The 22,222-nt window shown below is 37.7% G+C and overlaps 1 protein-coding gene across 1 annotated transcript in view; it reads left to right on the forward strand.

Annotated features, from left to right (window-relative positions):
- The window catches only part of REV3L (REV3 like, DNA directed polymerase zeta catalytic subunit), a 250,501-nt gene that overhangs the window by 68,945 nt on the left and 159,334 nt on the right, over positions 1-22,222 (forward strand). Inside the window, exons 2-4 of the mRNA XM_007940793.1 lie at positions 8,259-8,448; positions 14,917-14,991; positions 17,157-17,317. Coding sequence (XP_007938984.1) covers positions 8,259-8,448; positions 14,917-14,991; positions 17,157-17,317 — 426 coding nt within the window. The remainder of the gene's footprint in view (positions 1-8,258; positions 8,449-14,916; positions 14,992-17,156; positions 17,318-22,222) is intronic.

A 22,222-nucleotide genomic window follows, 5' to 3' on the forward strand; every position in this document is an offset into this window, starting at 1 on the left:
CTTCTGGATTTCTATCTGTAGATTTAGAATCATTTCTAATTTTTCATTTATTTTGTCATTTTGTTCTTGTATTTTCTTCCAAAATTCTTAGAGGGTTTTGTCTATGTGTTCCTTGGTCTGTCTCTCAATCCTTTGAAGATACCTAAATATAATTCTTGTGAATTCTTTATCAGGGATAAATGCTACTTCTTCCTCAGGAACGTGTTTTGGGTCTGTATCTTGGTCCCTTGTTTCTCCTGCTTTATCTTGCTTCTTTGTGTGGACTGTGATGCTCTGTTTTCTCCAAGGCATTGTGATGTTTTGTGTTTATATTTAATTGGTGATTGGATGTTGGAATGACTTACCCACGATTTTTGTTTTCTTTGTGTGTTATTTATGCAAGCAGGGTATTGTATTCCTCTATTTGCTAGTTGACAGCACTTACACACTCACTACCTGTCTCCTTTCCTGTTGTCAGCCTCTTGTATGTCCCTGCCAACCTTGGCAAACAGAAACTATTCTTAGGTCCCTAGAATCCAAATGAGCGTGCTATCACTTTAAAATCCAAAATGGTTGCCACTTGTAAACATTCAAAATGGCTGCACCCTCGGTCACTTTAAATATAAAAAATGGCCGCTGCTAGTAAACATTCAAAATGGCTCGGCCCTTGGTCACTTTAAATATCCAAAATGGTTGCTGTGTGTAAACAATCAAAATGGCTGTGCCCTCGACAGCAGAAAGTCAACAGCTCAGTTTGTCTCCCTGCTTGCTGTTTTCCTTCTAGTCATAGGCCACTAGTGCAGTTGTTCCTGCAGCTCTTGGTGTCCAGGGCTATTCTTTAGGTCAATTCTCAGGTCCCAACACCACTTGGAAATATTCAGGCTATTTGGTCCCGTCAGGGTAGCTTACATCCGTAGTGCTGACCGTCTCTGTACTCACTGTTTTCGTTTAGGTTTTTCCACTAGTTGGTGCCTAATCCACTGTATAGTTCGTTTCAAAGCTCAGGGCTCCAGGAATATCTTCTTTATCTCTGTCAATTGGTTTTTGTTTTCTTTGTTGAAGAGGGTCTATGTCACTTGTCTGCCTATTCCTCCATCTTACCAGAAGTCCTTAATTGTGTTTTTAATATACATTTCACTGATGTTTAATGATGTTAAAAATATTTTCATTTGCTTATTGGCCGTTTGTATATCTTCTCTGTAGAAAGATCTATTCAGTTCCTTCTTTTTTTTTAATTGTGCATTTTGGTTTTTTATTGCTTATTTGTAAAGGTTCTTTATCTTTACATTCTAGAATACCTTGTATTCTAGATATAGGTCTCTTACATATTTGCACATATTTCCTTTATTCTTTGGGTTGTCTGTCCACTTTCTTGTAGATAGGTAAAATTTTAAGGTCTTTCAGTATTCAGCTACCATAAAATATGTTTGAACAGCTTAATGGATTTGCATATATTCAATTATCCATAAATTTTATTTCTTTGATTTTCAAAGAAAATCCAGGCTTTTTAATACACATTTGATTAGATAGTTCATCTTGATTAGATCATTGCTTTAAATTGCCTGAGACGAATTTTCAAATTCTAGTCAGAAATATTTATTTTACTTGGAGATCTTGGTGTAAGTAACAACTTTCAATTGAAATACCACAAAAATTAATGTGTGTGACCATTCTAATTAAAAGGTCTGAAACTAAAACACTATTTGTTTTACAAACCAAGATTTTATTTTTAGCCACTCCTGGGAAGGAAGGTTGGGCAATCTACTTCTGTAGTGATACTGCCTCGGCAACCCAAGGAGGGGTTGCTATGTGTCGGGTCTGACTCGAGGGCACACAACAACAACAACAACAACAACAAAGTTAATAAACACAAGTTATTTTTATGACATTTAGTCTGAAATGTATACTTTTTTTTTTTTTACGATTCTGGCTTAAAACCCCTGTCAGCAGTTTAATTTCTTAAGATAGGGTATTTCTGTTTGTTTTTTTGTTTTTTTTTTTAAGAAAAATACAATGATATACCACCAGTGTGTGTGGGCCTTGGAACTGTATCTGAAGTAAGTTTCACAATCAATGTGAAAGTCAGGGGAATTACTGATTTGTATCCTATAATAATAATTGCAAATTAAATTACATACCAACTTTGGATACACCATTTCATCAATTTTATTCTTGACATAAACCAAAAACCCACTGCCAGTGACCCCCATTGGATTTCCAAGGCTATAAATCTTTACAGAAGGTAGATTGCTTCATCTTCCTCCTGTGGAGCAGCTGGTGGGTTTGAACTGCCAACCTTCTGGTTAACAGCTAAATGCCTTACCCATATACCACCGGAGATCCTATATACCTGATGTTGTTGTTGTTGTTGTTCTGTGCCGTCGAGTCAGCCCTGACTCATAGCGACCCCTCCTTGGGTTTCCGAGGCAGTATCACTACGGAAGTAGGATTGCCCAACCTTCCTTGCGAGGAGTGGCTGGTGGGTTTGAACCGCCAGCCATCTGGTGAGCAGTCAAGTGCCTTAGCCACTATGCTACCAGAGCTCCCGTATACCTGACATGTTGTTGTTGTTGTTGTTATGTGCCGTCGAGTCGGCCCGACTCATAGCGACCCCTCCTTGGGTTTCCGAGGCAGTATCACTACGGAAGTAGGATTGCCCAACCTTCCTTGCGAGGAGTGGCTGGTGGGTTTGAACCGCCAGCCTTCTGGTTAAGCAGTCAAGTAATCATAAAATAACGTGTGTTATATTTTGTTGTTTGTTTTGTGTTACTGCTGTTCAAGATGGAAAATTAATCCATTATTTACTCCTTTCTAGTTCCCATGCAAAAAAAAAAAAGGAAGATGGGAGGACATTATAAGTAGCTCCATTCTTAGCATTTGAAAATCAGTTATTTATGAGGAGAAAATAAAATGAAAAGGAGTTAAATTTTCCACTAGACTCAATTGAAGGACCTCTTAGGAGTTACCCAATTCAAAGACACATGCTTATTTAACATTTAGCAAACACACTGTATTCCAGATTTTCTACTAGACATTGGGAATAGGAAGAATAAGATATGATGCTTGTATTCGAGGAATGCACACTGTAGGTGAGAAGACTTAGAGGAATTGCATCTTACATGGGGGTTAGGTTCTGAGTCACGGTGGGAGATGAAAACCTCATAGGCAGATTTTCACTTGAAAATGTTTTAAATTTCCCCAAAGTCCATAATATTATTTCTTAATTCATCATGCTATCTCCAACAGCTTAGCTTTCCATAGAGAAAAAACCCAATTTCTCTTTCCTCAGATGAAGTCTAATTGAAATAATTGGTCTACACTTAGGGTCGTGTTTTTTAAAAACTGAACTGTATCTTTTAAACAGTAGAGTCACACTCACTTGCCTCTGTTGGTGGGAGATACTTCTACTTTTAGAGGCACAAAGGAACTGAGATCAACCAAGGAGTAGCAGATTTATATACCCCATCTCACAGTGCTAGAACATAAATTAATTGACTGGCCATGTTGTCACCATTTAATTATGTTCTCAGATTTATTTACTTGATTCTCTGTCTACCTCTACTTCACTCTTCCGTATCCCCATTGCTGCCTCCATCCCTATTAAGCAAAATGCACGTATGATACGAATATACTTTGTGTAAACAAATACATATAGTGTAGTAAGTGCCATAATTAGTTAGGTGCTGTGAGGATACAGATGAGGAATCAAATTTTAAAGTTGCTTTTGTAAGTTAAGGAATCATTGTATAGTTAATTAACAAGTGAGCTGGTCTCTCAAGAATGATGTGCACACCTTGAGTGACTGGTTTTCTGGGTTTGAAGGCTTGGAACCACAATCTAGTGGGATGTCTCAGTTAATTGGCATAATGTAGTTCATAAAGTGTTTGTCGACATCCCACTGTGGTGAATGGTATCTGGGGGTCATGAAGCTTGTGAGTGGCCATCTAAGGTACAACTATTGGTCTCTACTCAGCCAGAACAAAAGAGAAACAAGGAAACCAAAGATTCAGAGAAGAAAATAGTCTACAGGACTGATTGATGGGCTACATGAATCATGACCTCATCTACCCTGAGACAAGAAGAACTAGATGGTGGCTGGCTACCACAACCGACTGATCAGGGCTACAATAAATGGATCCTCATAGAAAGGGAGAACAATGTGGAACAGAACTCAGACTTTTAAAAGGTCCAAACTTCCTTGACTAGTTGAGCCTAGAGGACTCCCAAAGACTATTGCCCTGAGACACTCTTTAAACCTTAAACCAAGATCACCTTTTAGCTAAATAACATACTGGCTCATAAAAAAAAGAATACCACCCATGAGTAATGAGCTCCTTTAAAAACTCATTCGTGAGGTGAAACAGTCAAAAATTACTTTAGGGCAAAGAAGAGAATATTAAGGACCAGGGAAATTGGAGTACTGGAAATGGTACAAACAGAACAAAATGAATGAGTTTGATGACTGTGGTAGTTAAGTTTATGTGTCAACTTGGCTGGGCCTGGTTGAATTGCTGGGCAGCTGGGTGTATTATTCCCCATGAGACTAGTATTCAACTCCATGCTGGAATCTACTGTGAGCAACTGAGTAATTGCCTTAATGATGTGGTCTGCTTCCTGTACATAAAGAGAATCCTTGGAGAATGGTCTCTAGTTTATGGCAGGCTTGAACCCTGCACATAGCCTTGTGGTTGTTCAGCAGCCTGCCATGCTCTGCTGACGTTGGGACTTCCAATGGACTTAAGTTAATGGCCTGCCATGTGGTTTGGTAACATCAGAACTGTGCCTTTTTACTTGTCAACCTTGGGTTTGTCAGTCTCAGCAGCCAGCAGCTGTCTGAAGAAAAGCCTCTAGCTCCAGTGGGCCAGGAGCAGGAGGCGGAGCTGATGCCCAAGGTTGAGGGATTTTCACCCAGCCCCTAGATCCTGGCACTTTGAACTTGGACTTCTAGCCTCCCGAACTGTAAGAGAATAAACTCCTGTTTGTTAAGGCCATCCCATTTGTGGTGTATTCTTGTCAGAGCAGTACTAGGTAACCAGAACAATGACACATGGTGAAAAATGTAACCAGTATCACTGAATAATTTGTGTTGAAATGATCGAGAACCTAATTTGCTGTGTAAACTTTAACACAATAAAATATTATTTTTAAAAGAATGAGGTGCAATTATTCATGTTTTCCATCTATCTACTGGAACCCTATTCTTTATATTTTACAAAAAAACTCTTGATGTCAACCTTTTTCTTATTCCCTCGGTGATTATTCTCAACTTTCTGGTTAGCAGTCAAATGCCTTAGGCACTCTGCTACCAGAGCTCCCTCCCATGTTGTATAGTACCACAGATTGTACAGGTGAGTGTAAAGATGGGAAAAGTTATCTTTCTCTTTGAAGAGAGAGATGTAGGGCAAGATGTCATTTTGCTGTTGGTTTTCTTATTGTCTTATGTTCTTTCTTGTTCTGTTCTTCCATTACTGCCTTCTCTTAAGTAGGTATTTTCCTACTACAGTATACCATTTTAATTCCTTTATTTCTTGAACATTGTTTTTAAATTTTTAGTTATTTTCTTCATGGTTGCCCTAGGGAATACAGTTAACAACTTAGAACATTATAGTTTGGATTAATCCCCACTTAATTTTAATAGTACAGACAGTCCCCAGGTTATAAACACCTGACTTAAGGACAACTCTAACTTGCTCTTTAATGTTAAGTAAATTGCCCTCACTTTGAAATGATTGAAACAACCCCTGCTTGCAACAAATTCTTCATCACAATCACTTTCATTTGCTGCACATGCAGCTTTTAAACTAAGGCTAAATAAGAACCATATGCACCTGTTCCAGCTTACCTACAAATTGTTAAAGACACAGGACCACATCTCATTCATAACCCACGGACTGCATGTATATAAAAATTTTACTCCAATTTCACCCCATTCCCTCTCCCCCCATTTTGCCATTATTATTATACATATTATATCTATCAACACAGCTTTATAATTATTGCTTTGTGTACATGTCTTTTACATAAAATAGGAAAAGAAAAGAATTACAAACAAAAATGCATTTATATCATCTTTTACATTTACCTATGTAGTTACTTTTACCAGTACTCTTTATTTCTTAGCATGAATTCACGTTGCCGTCTAGTGTATTTTCATTTCAGCTGGGACACCCTTTCTTATTTCTTGTAGGTCAGATCTGCTAGTGATGAATTCTCTCAGTTTTGTTTATCTGGGAATGTCTTAATTTCTCTCCTCTCCTGTGGTTCTCTTTTGTTTTTGAGGGGTAGTTTTGCGGAATATAGGTTCATTGTTAACTGTCTTTTTCTTTCATCACTTTGACCATGTCATCCCACTAACTTCTGGCCTCTGTGGTTTCTGATGAGAAGTCAGCTATTAATCTTATTGAGGAAACCTTGTATACAATGAATCACTTTTCTTTTTTCTGTGTTCTAGATTCTGCATTCTAGATTGTCTTTTGGTCTTTGTTTTTCAGTAGTTTGACTATGATGTGTCTCAGTTGGCTGAGTTTATCTAATTTGGAATTTGTTGGACCTCTTGGATGTGCAGATTAACGGTTTCATCAAATTTTTGTATTTTGGGCCATTATTTTGTCATATGTTCTTTCTACCCCTTTCTTTCCTCTCCTTGTGAATTCCCATTGTGTGGATATTGGTATGCTTGGTGGTGACTCATCAGTCTGAAGCTTTGTTCATTTTTCTTTGTTCTTTTTTTCTTCCTATTTCTCAGATTGGATAATCTCAATTGACCTATCTACAAGTTGTATTTAGAAATAACCAAAGGATTAGCTTTTAACTGAAAATAATTTTTTATTTATTTAAAATTAAGTAGCATAATTGCTGCTAAAAATAGAAACCGAAATTGGTTTAACAGTAACAGTTTGTAATTCTTCAAAAGTATGAAAGCTGTGAGTTCAAATCACAGTCTGGAGGATACAGATTTTATTGATCTAATTTAGTGATATTTTATGTAATAAAATTTCCTAAATTTCTTCTGTTATAACTGTACTTTAAAAACAAGATTAGCTGATGTTATTCCTTGTAAGTACCATAAAGGTGAGATATCAACAGCATGGAACTATTTTCTATAAATCATTCTAATTTATTAATGGGAAATCGTAGTCAAACAGTGTGAAAGGAGGCTCCATGAATCTGTTTATTTATATAATAGCTATTTTCCTATAAAACAAACAAACGAAAAATAAACAGAGAAGCAGGGAGCAGAGGGATAAGGGGTGGGAAGAAACATGCAGCTTGGTGTTGGCAGGAGCTACAAAGTGATAGTGAGTGACAGCATGAGAAAAATGAATGTGTTCTTCCATCATGGCTGCTCTCTGCTCTATTTAGTTAGAAAATAACATGCACCCAAAGAGAACTAGGGACGGTACTCTGAAGACAGGAACCACTTCCGTACAGCCCTGCCAGGTTCATGAGAGTAATGATGTATCAGCTTTTGTTGCTGATGGTCTTGTTTCTTACCTTGTCAGGGACACATTACTGTTTCTGTGGTGCTGCTTTTGTGGGTTCTCGCCATTTATCATTACTTTGCCGCACTGTCTGTTGGCAAGTCAGCACCCTTTACCCCTTTTGCACCTTGACTGACATAATAGCTTCTTAGAAGTGTGCATGTTTGTTTTCTCCTATCACTCTGTCTCCCTGTTCCATGCCACCAAAGATGCAATTTAAGTATTTGAAAATCCGTTACAGACAGATGATCTGTAGGGGTTTTATTTTGTTTGTTTTTTATAATAGCAAAAAATTTAAAAATTATTTTTACCCTCTTCTAATAGCAGTATTCCACACACTAGAACTGCTTTTACTTTTTCTTTTCTTCTGTAGTTGTCTTTGTTGTAGGCGTCTCTTGTTTGACAACACTTATGCCAAAACAGACATTAATTGATTTATTTAGTAAACTTGCAGTGAATTCCTGAAAACTTCATAACACTGTGCTAAGTGGTATTAAAGGTTGATTCATTAAAGTACATAAAACTAGTTGGGTTGTGAGGGTAAAATATTCAGATAAATTTTCACTAAAACAACTATTTAAATCATACTACAATACTTAGATTTACAAAATGCTTCCAAATGTTCTGTTGTAAAATGTAGTTTATTAGGTGGCTTTAATTATGGGTTATTTCTCCCCAACCTTTACCTTAGATAAACTGTGTTGCCATTGTAACATTTAAACGCTTGCATTCTTAGCTTTATAATGTTAAATTTTTAAAATGTTTGTCAAGACTAAACTTTAACGTGTTACATTTTAGGTCAGAAGACATGTCTTCATCTTCATGGCATCTTTCCTTACCTCTATGTGCCATACGATGGTTATGGACAGCAGCCAGAAAGCTATCTTTCTCAGATGGCGTTCAGTATCGACAGAGCACTTAATGTGGCTTTAGGCAATCCATCTTCCACTGCTCAGCATGTGTTCAAAGTGTCATTAGTATCAGGAATGTAAGTATTTGACAACATCTTTTAAAATTTCTGTTTGTGTATTTATTGCTATTCTAATTAGAGAACAACATCTGATTCAAGTATACTCTGTTTATTTTTCTTTGGCCTCTAGTCTAGTGCAACTCTGGGAGAGCTTCTTGCTACAACTTGTAAAATAAATTTCTGTTGTAATGAAAAATAATAGATGGTTAACAGTGATCTCTGCTTTAACCTTTCCCATTTCTCTGCTTCCTAGAAGTAGAGAATTACTCATTCAGTATATCAGTAAGTATATATTTACTGAGTACCTTCTGTGTGTAAAGGCATTTGGAATATGAAAAGATCCTTGTGTCCATAAAGTTTATATTCTAGTAGTGGGAAACAGACAATAACTAATAAGCATAGCATGTAATAAATTTATTTATAACACTGTGCTAAGTGGTATTACAGGTTGATTCATTAAAGCACATGAAAGTAATTGGGTTGTGAGGATAAAACATTCAGATATATTGTCACAAAAACTACTGTTTAAACCATACTACAATGCATATAAGGAGCTCTGGTGGCACAGTGCCTAAGGCATTTGACTATTAACCAGAAAGTTGGCGGTTCAAACCCACCAGCCACTCTGTGGAAGGAAGACTGGATAATCTACTTACATAAATATTTACCTCCTCGGAAACCCAATGGGGTCACTATGAGTTGAAATCGACTCAGTGGTAGTGGGTTTGGTGTTTTGATTTTTTGACAATGCATATATATTTATTAAAAAAAAAAAGAGGTAAATAGTGCTATAGAAAAAAAGGAAGACATAGACCAGGATAAGGAGAATCAGAGGTTATAGGGTGGAAAAGTGGACAGGTAGAACTTTCAGGTAGAGTAGAGTAAGCAAGGAAAAAGGAGCCATGGTGGCACAGTAGTTAACTGCTCAGCTGATAACCAGAAGGTCAGCAGTTCAAACCCACCAACTGCTCCACAGGAGAAAGATGTGGCAGTGTGCTTCCATAAAGATGTATAGCATTGAGAACTATGGTGCAGTTCTACTCTGTCCTGTAGGTCATTGTGAGTTGATTGGACGGCAATAGATTTTTTTTTTTTCTTTTTAAATCAAGGAAATTGTCATTGACAAGGCAAATGGCATATGAGCAAATACTTGAAGGAAGTGAGATAATAAGAGCAGCATAAGATCAGGTGGCTGGCATGGAGAGAGGAAAAGGGGAGAGTAGGACAAAATGAGGTTAGAGAGATATGAGAGGATGGAGATCGAGTAGGCCAGTGGTTCTCAAAGTATGATCCCAGGATCTGCAACATTAGCATTAGCTGGTATAGCAGCCATGAGAATGCACCTCTCAAATCATCAACAGGGAGCATAATTGACCAATGGCTCCGGCTACTACATACTGACATCTAATCCATCACCCCATATGACCTGAAAGCACTTTCCACAGGCGCTCTCAGCCAATGACAGGTCTACTAAATTAGGCCGGTTCCTTAGTATAGAAAGGTGGGAGACACAGGACTCCTCCAATGGGTAGCTTTGGTTTGAGGTTTCCCAGACAGCCCTGCTGAACTTTAATTAGGATTACACTCCAAGTTAAAGCACTTCCACCCTAACTTCCTTCTATCCAATTCTCCCTCACTTGGAATCAATCCTTTATCAAGGTCTGATGGCTCTCCCAGCCTTTCCTGGCTCTCTCCTCATTTTCTCCCACAGGTGTTTTCTCTAATAAATCTCTTGCGCATGTGGGCATCTCTTTACCAGAGGGCTCACGCTAACGTACCTGGCAACTTGGTAGAAATGCAGATTCTTGGGTCCCCCCCAGACCTACTGAATCAGAAACTTTGGAGGTGGGGCCCAGCAATTTGTGTTTTAACTAGCCTTTCTGATGTTAAAGTGTGAGAACCATTGCATTGGAAGGACTTTTGTGTTTATCTGACCTATTTCATGATTTTGAGCAGACATAGTCTTACTTAAACTTGAAAGGATTACTCTAGCTATTGTATTAAGAATAGACTGAGGGAAGGAGGGACAATAGTAGAAACAGGGAGAGCACTGGGAGTCTTTTTCATTATTCTGGTTGAGAGAATATGGTGTCTTGAATCAGGTAGTACTAAGGGATTGGGCAGTTGCAGGGGAATAGTGAGAAGTGGTCAACGTCTCACTCTATTTTGTTTTGTTGTTGCTGTTATGTGCCATCAAGTCTTCTCCGACTCATAGCAACCTTATGTACAACAGAACGAAACACTCTTGGTCCTGTGCCAGCCTCACGATCCCTGCTATACCTGAGCCCCTCGTTGGCTGCAGCCACTGTGTCAGTCCATCTCATTGAGGGACTCCCTATATTTTGTTGACCCTCCACTTTGCCAAACACAACATTCCTCTCCAGAGAATGGTCCCTTCTTACAACATGACCAAAGTAGGTGAGATGAAGTCTGGCCACTCTTGCTTCCAAGGAACATTCTAGCTGTACTTCTTCCAGGACAGATTTGTTCTTTCAGCAGTCCACGGTACTTTCAGCATTCTTTGCCAGTACCACAACTCAAAAACATCAACTCTTCTTTGGTCTTCCTTATTCATCATCCAGCTCTCATATGCATAGAAGGGGATCAAAAACACTATGGCTTGGATTAGGCACATATTAGTCCTTAAGAGACATCCTTGCTCTTCAGCACTTGAAAGAGGTCTTTTGCAACAGATTTGCCCAATGCAATACATCTTTTGATGTCTTGACTGCTGCTTCCATTGGCGTTGATTGTAGAACCAAGTAATATGAAGTCTTTGGCAACTTCAATCTTTTCTCCATCTGTCGTGATGCTGCTTATTGGTCCAGTTGTGAAGATTTTTGTTTTCTTTATATTGAGGTATGATCCATACTACAGACTGTAGTCTTTAATCTTCATCAGTAAGTGTTCCAAGTCATCCTCACTTTCAGCAAGCCAGTTTGTGTCGTCTGTGTACCTCAGGTGGTTAGCGTCTTCCTCCAATCTTGATGCCATGTTCTTCTTCATATAATCCAACTTCCCAGATTATTTGCTCAGCATACAGATTGAATAAGTATGATGAAAGGATACAACCCTGACACACTCCTTCCTGATTTTAAACCATGCAGTATCCCCTTGTTCTGTTTCAACAACAGCTTCCTGGTCTATGTACAGGTTCCTCGTGAGCACATTAAGTGTTCTGGAATTCCCATTCTTCTCAGTGTTACCCACAATTTGTTATGATCCACACAATCGAATGCCTTTGCGTAGTCAATAAAACACAAATAAACATCTTTCTGGTATTCTTTGCTTTGAGCCAAGATTCATCTAACATCAGCTTCATGATGCCTTCTGAATCCAGCTTGCATTTCTGGAAGTTCCCTGTTAGTGTACTGCTGTAGCCGTTTTTGAATTATCTTAAGTAAGATTTTACTTGCGTGTGATATCAATGATATTGTTTAATAATTTCCACATTCTGTGAGATCACCTTTCTTCGGAATGAGTAGAAATATGGATCTCTTCCAGTCAGTTGTCCTGGAACTGTCTCCCAAATCATCTTGACATAGCCAAGTGAGTGCTTTGTTTTGAGGGGGGCTGTTCTGGTTACTTAGTGCTGCTCTGACAGGAATATACCACAAATAGGATGGCTTTAACAAACAGGAGTTTATTCTCTTACAGTTTGAAGGCTTTAAGTCCAAGTTCAAAGTTCCAGGCTCTAGGGGCTGGGTGAAAGCCCCTCTGTTTTGGGCTTGAGCTCTGCCTCCTGCTCCTGGCCCACTGAAACTGGAGGCTTTTCTTCACTCACACAGCTGCTGACTGCTAAGGCTGACAAACCCAAGGTCAACAAGTGAAAAGGCACAAGTCCCAATGTTACCAAACAACACGGCAGGCAATTGATTCAGGGTCGGCAGAGCATGGCAGGCTGCTGCACAAAGACTTGGCTACATGCAGGGTTCAAGTGTGCCATAAGCTAGAGACCATTCCCAAAGCTGCTGCTTATATATGGGAAGCAGACCACATTCCTAAAGCAGCTACATGGCTGCTTGTGGCACATCCCACCATGGAGTTGATTGCCAGTCTCATCATGAAGTATAACTACCACCAGCTGCCCAGCCACTCAGCCAGGCCCAGCCAAGTTGGACACACAACCTTAATTACCACAGGGGCATTAACAAGATTTGCTCTCTGATAGAAAGAGAAGTAAAACATGAATACAAAATTTTAAATCTGCTACTAAAAGGATAGAATTGCTAGCATGTACGACATAGTAGAGCACATTGGTAGGAAAGATCAGAGCTTATGTTAGAACATGTTGAGTTTGAGGTTTCTGTATGAAATCAAAGTAGAAATCTTAAATCTGCCTGTTTTCCTCCACTTTAATCTAGCTTTTTCTCTGGACCACCATAGAGGTCTTAATTGAAGTCCCTTTTTCTATTCTTTAATTGAACTTTCATCTTCAATGCTTTTCTCACTCCAGAGCAGCAAAAGTATTTTTCTTATAATGTAAACTGGATCTTTTGAAAATCGTTGAAATCCTTGAGTGGCTTCATGTTGCATGTAGAATAAAATTTAAACTTCTCACTGCAGCTTATTCTGACTCCTGCCTTACTCTGAAACTTTGTTTACTGTACTCCATCCAGAAACACTGGTCTTTCAGTTCTTCTGATATGCCGGGCTCTTTCTCAGCTAAGTTCTTTGTGTATGCTGTCTCCTTTCTTTGAGTCCTCTACCATGCTCCAATACTTCAAATCCTTTACCTCTCCAGAGAAATTTTCCCTAACAACCCTGTTTAAAATAAATCATCATTTATTTGTTGTTATTTATTACTATTCGGAATCTCAGACCATTATGTGTTTCATTTAACTCTTAAGATAGTTTGAAGTTATTTTTTGTTTAACTTTATTTGTATGTGTTTCTCCATTGCTTGCATATCAGTTCAATGAGACAAAGAACTGTGTTTGTCTGGTTCATTATTAACATCATGAACCTTGTATGGTGCTGGACACTTAGTAGATATGGCTCAATAACTATTTGGTTAAATAAATGAATGAGGTGAAAGTCCATACCCCTCCCATGACAGCAGTGATTATGTTAAAAATAATAATCAGCTATATCTTTTTGTTTTTAAGCTTAAAAGACCTTTCCTGCACACAATCATATTTAAGTTGAATCTCCAAACAGCCCAGTGAAATAAATAAGCCACCAATCTTTTTGTATTTTTGGTGCTTATTTATTAATGGCATTGCTATATTTTCATGAGTAATTGAGTGGGAAATCTGGAGGCCTAAGGGCAAAAGGTGAGCTGTTCAGTCTAATTAATGATTGCCATTATCTTTTTTTCTCATAAAATTTTTTCATTTTTCTCTTATCTGGGTCCCTTTTTTTCTCACCGTTCATTCTATCTAATTCCTTTACACTTTCAATACACCCTTCTTCTTTGATAGACAAATTTGTATCTCTACCAAATTAAAATTTGTGCAAGATTTAATTCCAGTGTTTCTAGACTATGCACTCAGGCTATGTTCAGAGAGAGGACCATGAAGTGTTAAGCTCATTTCTGAGATTCCATGCCATTTGTCTACCATGGTTCTGGAGAATCACTTATAAAGAATTAACAGATGACCTCAGTCTATCTAAGTTATTTTAGCTGAGATTTTTCTCTATTCCTGCTCTATTTCCTTCCCACTGATATATTTAAAAACTAGCTGAAATTATCACATATAATTTTTTAAGAATCAGAACAACTACTTTCAAACTCTTCTTGGTTTTACTTTCTTCCTGCCAGAGTCATCCTACCTATCCATACCATCCTGTGTCACTGCCTTGTGAACTTGCAAAATTAATAATAAACAGAGCTGCTAGGAAAAGGGATTTGTGAAGTTAATTAAAGGACTATGTTTATCAAGAATCCATAGATTTTGACCAAAGAAAAGGGGGAGGGAGATGAAAGAAGGACATGAAGTTCTTTTTTCTCTTATACATGTTTGGACCAAAAGAAACCTACTGTCATCAATTTGATTCTGACTCATAGCAGCCTTGTAGGACAAAGTAGAACTGCCTCATAGGGTTGCCATGGTTGTAGATCTTTATGGAAGCAGATTGCCTCATCTTTCTCCTGCAAAGCAGCTGGTGGGTTTGAACTACCAACCTTCTGGTTAGCAGCTGACTGCCTTAACCATGTTCCACCAGAGCTCATTACATGTTCAGAGTAAAGAGAAAAAGATCACTTTTTAAAGTCATGATGAATTGAGATTAAGTTTCCTGTGCCTTTTTTTTTCCTGTTTTTTAAAAAGTGATATCTTAAAAGCTGTTGAAAACAAGTAACAGGATTTCAACATTTTAACATGTTAACCTTTGGTAGGATTAATTGAAAGGTCTTTTTTTTTGGTAATATTAAATATAAGTAAACTTGAATTAGGACAGTTGAATCTAATTAGGACAATGAGTTGCATTATTTCATCTCTGGATGATGAAAATAATTTGAAATATCCTTTTCTTATATTTCAGGCCTTTTTATGGTTATCATGAGAAGGAAAGACACTTTATGAAGATCTATCTTTATAATCCTGCAATGGTGAAAAGGTACAAAGATAAAGGAAACTCTATCACTTATGTACTTTAGTAATAAAAAGAAAAATATAGAAGACAGACATATATACTTTGTATCATTATTTAAAAAAAGATACCATGGTATGTACATATATGTGTATAGAGAGACCCGTGAGTGGGCTAATGTTTATGGTTTGGAATCTAGGAAGGGTATTTAAGGGTGGAGGGATCTTCGTTTATGGTCCACAGCTGCCTCTTTCCTGTCGTAGATTAGGGAGTCTCTGGGAGTGGCTAAGGAAGGAGGAAGGCTACCTTGTATGATCTTTGTGCTGTGCTAGCCAGCCAGCATGTTGAAAACTAAGAGAAACTTGCTCTTCACTTTCAAAACAGCATGTGAGAGGCCAGTATGAAGGGCTTGCAAGATCTCAGAATCCTGCTGATTCCTCCTGGATATTAATTAAGCTTTATATCCTGAGTTTTTTGTTTGTTTTAATTTTTGTAGTTTTTCTTTTCTTCCATTTATAAAATGGGGATAATACGTTTATGTTGAAGACTACTTGAGTTTAAGCATTTAAAGCACTTAACACATAGCGTAGTGCCTAAGGCATTTAACTGCTACCAAAAGGCTGGTGGTGCAAACCTACCAGCCACTCCTCGGAAGGAAGGTTGGGCAATCTACTTCTGTAGTGATACCACCTCGGAAACCCAAGGGGTTGCTATGAGTCAGGTCTAACTCCACAGCACATAACAACAACAAGCACAGTACGTGTTACACTGTGCTCGAAAATAAGTTAGCTGCCTCTGCTCTGTTAATAAAATTATTCTTATCCTCATCTTCATTATCATTAATTTCCAACATTATCATAGAAATCTACTTGAATACCCCACTATACCTAAACGCCAGTAATTCTGAAACTGCATTTATCCTTGTGGTGGTTGTGTGTTGTTGAATCAGTTCCAACTTACAGCGCACCCTATGGAACAGAGTAGGTCTTCTCCATAGGGTTTCCAAGGCTGTAATCTTTATGGAAACAGACTGCCACATCTTTCTCTTGCAGAGCAGCTGTTGGCTTTAAACTGAAGACCTTCCAGTGTGCAGCTGAATGTTTCTAACTTTTGCGCCTCCAGGGATCCTTGCATTTTTCCTTTTTCCTCTTCAAAAAAACAATAAATAAAAAACTTGTTTTTTGTCTACTATTTTCTGTTTCAGTAAATGACTACATCATCAACAGTTGCTTAAACAAGAAATTTAGGCATGATCCTCAACTCCTGCCTCACCCTCCACATCTAGTTAGTCATCTAGTCTTGACCATTTTACTTCGTGTGTATTGTCTGAGTCAGTCCATTTCCATGATCTCTGTTTCAGCCACCATCATCTTAATTTTTTCACAGTAGCTTCCTCACTCTCTATCTCTAGTCTTCTGCGCTGTGTAGTTAGCCTGATCATTTCACTTTCCTTTGTTCATTTCTCAGGCAAACTCCATTATCTATTCATATGTCTTAGCAGGCTGTGCATTGTTGGGCTTCTCACTACCTCTCTAGCCCCATATCTCACCCCAGCCTCTGAAACTTGGTTGGCAAATTAGCTCTGTATTCTCATGATCCTTTACAAGTGCAATTTTATTTTCATGAAAGTTCTTTCCTTGCCCGTGGCAAAACATAACCTCCAGTTCATCTCCAACTTAGAGACTTCCCTTCATGAAAGCTTTGCACAAAACTGCCTCTTCACCCCTGATTAGGTGTCCTTCCTAAATGCTTCATGTGCTTCCCCTTCATTCCACTTACTATATTGTTTGTAATTGCCTATTGTTTGTATTTTCCCTTATGAATGAAAAAACTCAGAAAAGAAAAATATTAAGTGATATCACCTCTGAACGGTGAGATTATGAATCCTATTTCCTTTTTGCTCTTTTAGAATGCTTGTGTAATGTTTTAAAAATTATTTCTGTAATGTTCTTTACCCATGAAATTTTTTTTGGAGGGGTTGTTTTTTTAATTTGGTCATTTTCTTTTGGAGCATACTACTTACTTTAAACTAGATTTAAACTTTTAATTTCTAACAAAATACAAATTTCCAATAAAAATTGAAATAATTTTGTATGCTAATATATTGTTTTATTCTCTATTTGCATAATAATTGTTTCACTTAACATTATAGGGAATAAAATTTTCTGATAAAATTTTTTTTTCTAATTTAGGATATGTGAACTTTTGCAAAGTGGAGCCATAATGAATAAATTTTACCAGCCTCATGAAGCGCATATTCCCTACCTCCTCCAGCTCTTCATTGACTACAATCTGTATGGAATGAACTTAATAAATCTGGCTGCTGTCAAGTTCCGAAAAGCAAGAAGGAAAAGTAAGGTTAATTTCACAAGTTCAATTTAAAACTTTGACGCAAGTGTTATACAATCAGTGATTTATAAAATAATGTATATTTAGAAAATAATTGCTGAGTGGATAAATAATAAAAAATAAATACGCAAAATGGGATTAGAGATAGTTAGGAAAAGCATCTCAGAAGAAATGGTTTTTGTTTTCTCTTTTGGTAATAACTTCTGCAGTATAATTAACATGCCATATAATTCATCCATTTAAAGTGTACGAATCAGTGGTTTTTAGTATATTCACAGAGTCGTGAAACTATAATCTCAATCACTTTTAGAACATTTTCATCACCTCTGAAAGAAACATCTTCCCTTTAGCTGTCACTCTCTACTCTTCCCTTCACCATTTAGAAATCAATAATCTACTTTCTGTTTCTATATATTTGCCTATACTAGACATTGCATATAAATGAAATGGGTTTCTGAGGCAATATCTCTACGGAGTAGATTGCCCAATCTTCCTTCTGAGGAATGGCTAGTGGGTTTGAACCTCCAGCCTTCTGGTTTGCAGTCAAATGCCTTAGGTACTACGCCACCAGAGCTCCTTATGAGGAGTACGTTGCTTAATTTCTGCATATTTTTGAGTTTGCCACATTTTTAAAGAAATGGATTTTAAAGCTTGGTTTTAAAGAATTAATAGGTATATTGGTTGGGCAATCCTACTTCCGTAGTGATACTGCCTCAGAAACCCAACGAGGGGTCGCTATGAGTCAGGGCCGACTCGACGGCACATAACAACAACAACAACATTTGGTTGAACAGGGGGAGAGAGGGACCTCAGTTACGGAAATGTCATAGGTTTGAGTCCAGCAACCTGAGTTGTCATCTTGATTGTATCACTTGACTGTGTTATTAAACATAGATGAAAAATTGACCTCTCTCGCAGGAAGATTTTGAGGATTATATGAGATAGGGTATGTATATAAAGTACCTGACAAATCTAAGATGCAGCTATTGGTTTGTCTTCTTTTGGAGCAAAGAAGAGTGAAGAAAATCAAAGACTCATGGAAACAGTTAGTGGACCACAGGAAACTCAGCCTACAAGACCCTGAGACCAAAACTAGATGGTACCTTGGCTACTACTGCCAACCACTCAGAAGGGGTTCAAAATTGGTGGTCCTGGATAGAGTGAGAGAGAAATGTGGAACAAACCTCAAAATCATAAAAAGGACCAGGCTTACTGGTCTGATAGAAACTGGTGAAACCCTTGAGTGAGACTGTGGTCCCTACTTAGCCTTCCAGCCTGGAATTGAACTCACTCCCATGGCATAACTTTAGCCAAACAATAGACAGGTCTACGAGGTGAAAAATTAGACCAAGGAGGTGTATTCCTTAGAACAATCAACTGTGGGAGATCTGAAAGGCAGCACTTGGCAGGGAGAAAGCTCAGAAGGCAAGAATGCATGGGAAGGTAGGGCACATGGAAAAGGTAACCACAGGAAGGAAGAGGGAAGAGAGCTGTCACATTGTGGGGTTTGCAATCAGTGTCATGGAACAAAATGTATTGTGAACTGTTGAAAGGAAAACAAATTTGCTCTGTAAATTTTCACCCAAATCACAGTAAAAAGAAATTAAAAAAAAAAAAAAAAAACTTACAAATAATAAGTAGTTCTTAAATATTTGATCTTTTCCCATTCTTTGGCCTATACTACCTCACCTAACTTTTTAAAAATTTACACTAACAGACTTTAAAATTGGCACTTTTTTACTATTTGCCATTTCTTCCTGGGAAATTATTATCACCACCACCATCACAGCAGGCAAAGTGTTCCCAATGAAAACACAATGCACAAAATTGGCTACTAAAACTTCTTTCTAAATTCAAATCAGGGTAAAATCTAGTCTTTTTCTTAGTTTAAAAAGCCCATGATCTAATACCTATCTCCATTATTATCTTTTTATTCTTGCTGCTATAACCCATTGCTTTCTGACCTCACTGACTGTCTTTTTGTTCCTTTACCATACCTGGCCTGTTCAGACCCTTACACTAGTGAATCCCTTGCCTGGAATGCTCTTCTCCCAAATCTTCCGATATCTGGCTCGCTCTTGTCACTCAGATCTCAGTTTAAAGGTCACCTACTCAGAAAGATCTCCTTGAACACCCAAGTCTAGTCACCCCATCACTGTGGTATATCATCTACTTTAATTCTCTACAAAGCACTTAATACTCACAGATAGATTTCATTTTTTCTCAGTCTCTTCTTGTAAATAAGCTCAATGAGAATAGATCTTGAATTTTTTTTTCTTTTTTTTTTTTTGCTGCACAGCTAAGACCTAGCACGGTATTTGATAAAAAGTGGGAACTTAAATATCTTAAGAATGAACTCAGCCCTTATCTAAATAGAAGTCTGTTTTATTTATCTTTTGAGAACTTTTGGGGGTTATTCTCTTCTCTAGAGTAGCTTTATTAAGACTCTCTTTACCTCCACCTGCAATGTTTTCACTCTGTACCCTCACTTTAACCACATGATTAATAGGAATGGAGAAAAGTTGCTTATCTTTTTGATTTGTTATGATAAAAAAAGAAATTATAATAATTGTATGGCACCGTGGAGTAAATAGGTAAGATTGCCTGTTGACAAAGGTACCTGTGGGATTGTGGTGTGGGGCTAGTTGCACCCCAGACTAAGGGATTAGTTTCTCAGCATACCTGTAGTCCATTCATCAGTCACAATAGTGCCATTGTTGGGAGCTTTAATCTAATCTAACTTAATCTTCCTTCAGTGTTTCTCGATTATTGTCATTTTTCTCTTCCTTACTGCTGCTATATTTGAAAAATTATAGAGCACATTAAGACTCTTAGTCCTGCACTAATGAAACTTTTTAGTCTTGCAATGATTAAACCTGTTCAACTTGCTTTTTTTTTTTTTTCCAAAGTCCCATTTTTTTTTTCTTCTCTTAGTGTAACATCCATTAACACCTTCCTGAGCACATTTAGGGGAATGCTGCTCCAGTATCTTTTGCATATTTGTTGTTCTTTGATTCTTTCTCCTTCTCATAGAACAAAAGAAATCAGCATTTTTCTTTTAACCCTCCTGCCCCTTCTAACTGCACTAATTATTTTCTATTTTCTTTTTTACTTCACTGTCAAACTTCTTAAACAAGAGGTCAGCATTTTTTGTCTTAGTTTACCAGCCATTTTCTTAAAGTTAACTTCTGCCATTTCTTTTAACATACCTAAATTGTGCTTCCCATAGTCATCAGAGAAGACTTTTTGTTTCTCTCAGTAGTTATTGGGACTAACCCTTCTGCTAAAAACAATTAAATAGCTGAATAAAATGGGATGGAGGGATCATAAATGCATCAAAGAGGTTAGAAAACAATAAAGAAGTACTGACTGACAGGGAGAATTGAGTGCTGAAAGCAACCTATGCTCTGGGAGCATTTGTTAATCATGGAAAATTTAGAACCTTCCATGAGGCAGCCTTAGTAGGTGAACTAGATAAAAACCAAGCCCCAGTGCCTAGCAGGTAGGTGGGAAACTTCCACAGAGTTTCCCCTTTAAGTTGAACACAAATTGGTAAGTGGGACAACTTTGAAGATGTTTTGCCCTAGTTTGAATCTCCTGGGACTAAATGAGATTCTCAAATCTTGAACTTGATCTAAGGTAGTGTTAGAATAATAATATACTTAGATAGGCAGAAGCAAATGCAAATCCTTCTTAGAGATTATTTAGGTCTAAAATTATTAATACAAATAAAATTTCAAGTTTAATATATAAATATTCAATATAGAATAAACCAGTTACACAAGAAAACTAATCTCCATGAGCAAAAACTAGCAAAACATATACTCCAGACCTACCAAGAATATGGTATTGGAATTTTTAGCTGCAGACTAAAAAACTGTAACTTGGAATCTTTATCAAATAATACTGTTTGCAGTGCTATAATGTACAGTGTTGCATTCACTAGTAGCTATGTTTGTTTCTCTAACATGTTAATATTGTGTGGAATGACTTAGATACAATAGTAAGTCTTTTAAAAAGAGATTGTCTTGTGATAGTAACTTATTTGAATATTATGTTTCTATTTTAAGTACAAAAAGATCCTTGCACATTTTCTTTGTTGTTTACCAGGGGTGGGAGGGGAGGGGAGGGAACACCGTTAGATAGATAGATATAAGTATTGATTTGGGTGAAGAGAAGGGTAATGTACCAAATGTGAGTGATCAATATGGTGGCATTGAGGAAGAGAAAGACATAGAGAGGTACATGGGAGGTACAGACAACAAATACAGACCCTTTTGCACATACAGTACTGCGTTGTCAGTGAAGGCAAACATGGGTATATGGGTGGACAGATGGGTGGACAGGCTGAACTATGAAGTGGTGAATGTATCCAAGAACTTGTATAGGGTTGACAGTCAGTGGTCCTGTAAGTTATGTGAATGATCAGAATGCCCACATGTATAGAAGAGCTGACAAGGGGCAAGGTTGTAGTCACTGCTTGGTCACAGCCAGCTACCCAGAGGGACTGAGTAGTTGAACCTGTGGGCTCGGGACCATAATCGCAGGGGACATCAGGCTCAATTGGCATAACATACTATACAAACATTTTTCCACCTCCTACTTTGGCGAGTAGTGACTGGGATCTTGAAACTAGCAAGCTGCCATCTAGATGCAATGATGGGTCTCTCCTTGTCCAGAGCAAAGAAGAATGAAGAAAACCAAATATTCATGGAAACAATTAGTCTTAGCAACTGGTACACCATCCGATCTGTAGCCTATATGACTATGAGACCAAAAGAACTAGATGGTGCCCGGTTACTGCTGTCATCCACTTAGAAGGGAATGTATGTAGGAGATCCTTGGTAGAGAAGGAGAACAATGTGGAACAAAACTCAAAATCATTTGGAGGAAAAAAAAGGGGGGGGGG

The sequence above is a fragment of the Orycteropus afer genome, unplaced genomic scaffold (genome assembly GCF_000298275.1).
Source record: "Orycteropus afer afer isolate SDZICR_OR568_19922 unplaced genomic scaffold, OryAfe1.0 scaffold00072, whole genome shotgun sequence".
NCBI classification, from domain to species: Eukaryota; Metazoa; Chordata; class Mammalia; order Tubulidentata; family Orycteropodidae; genus Orycteropus; species Orycteropus afer.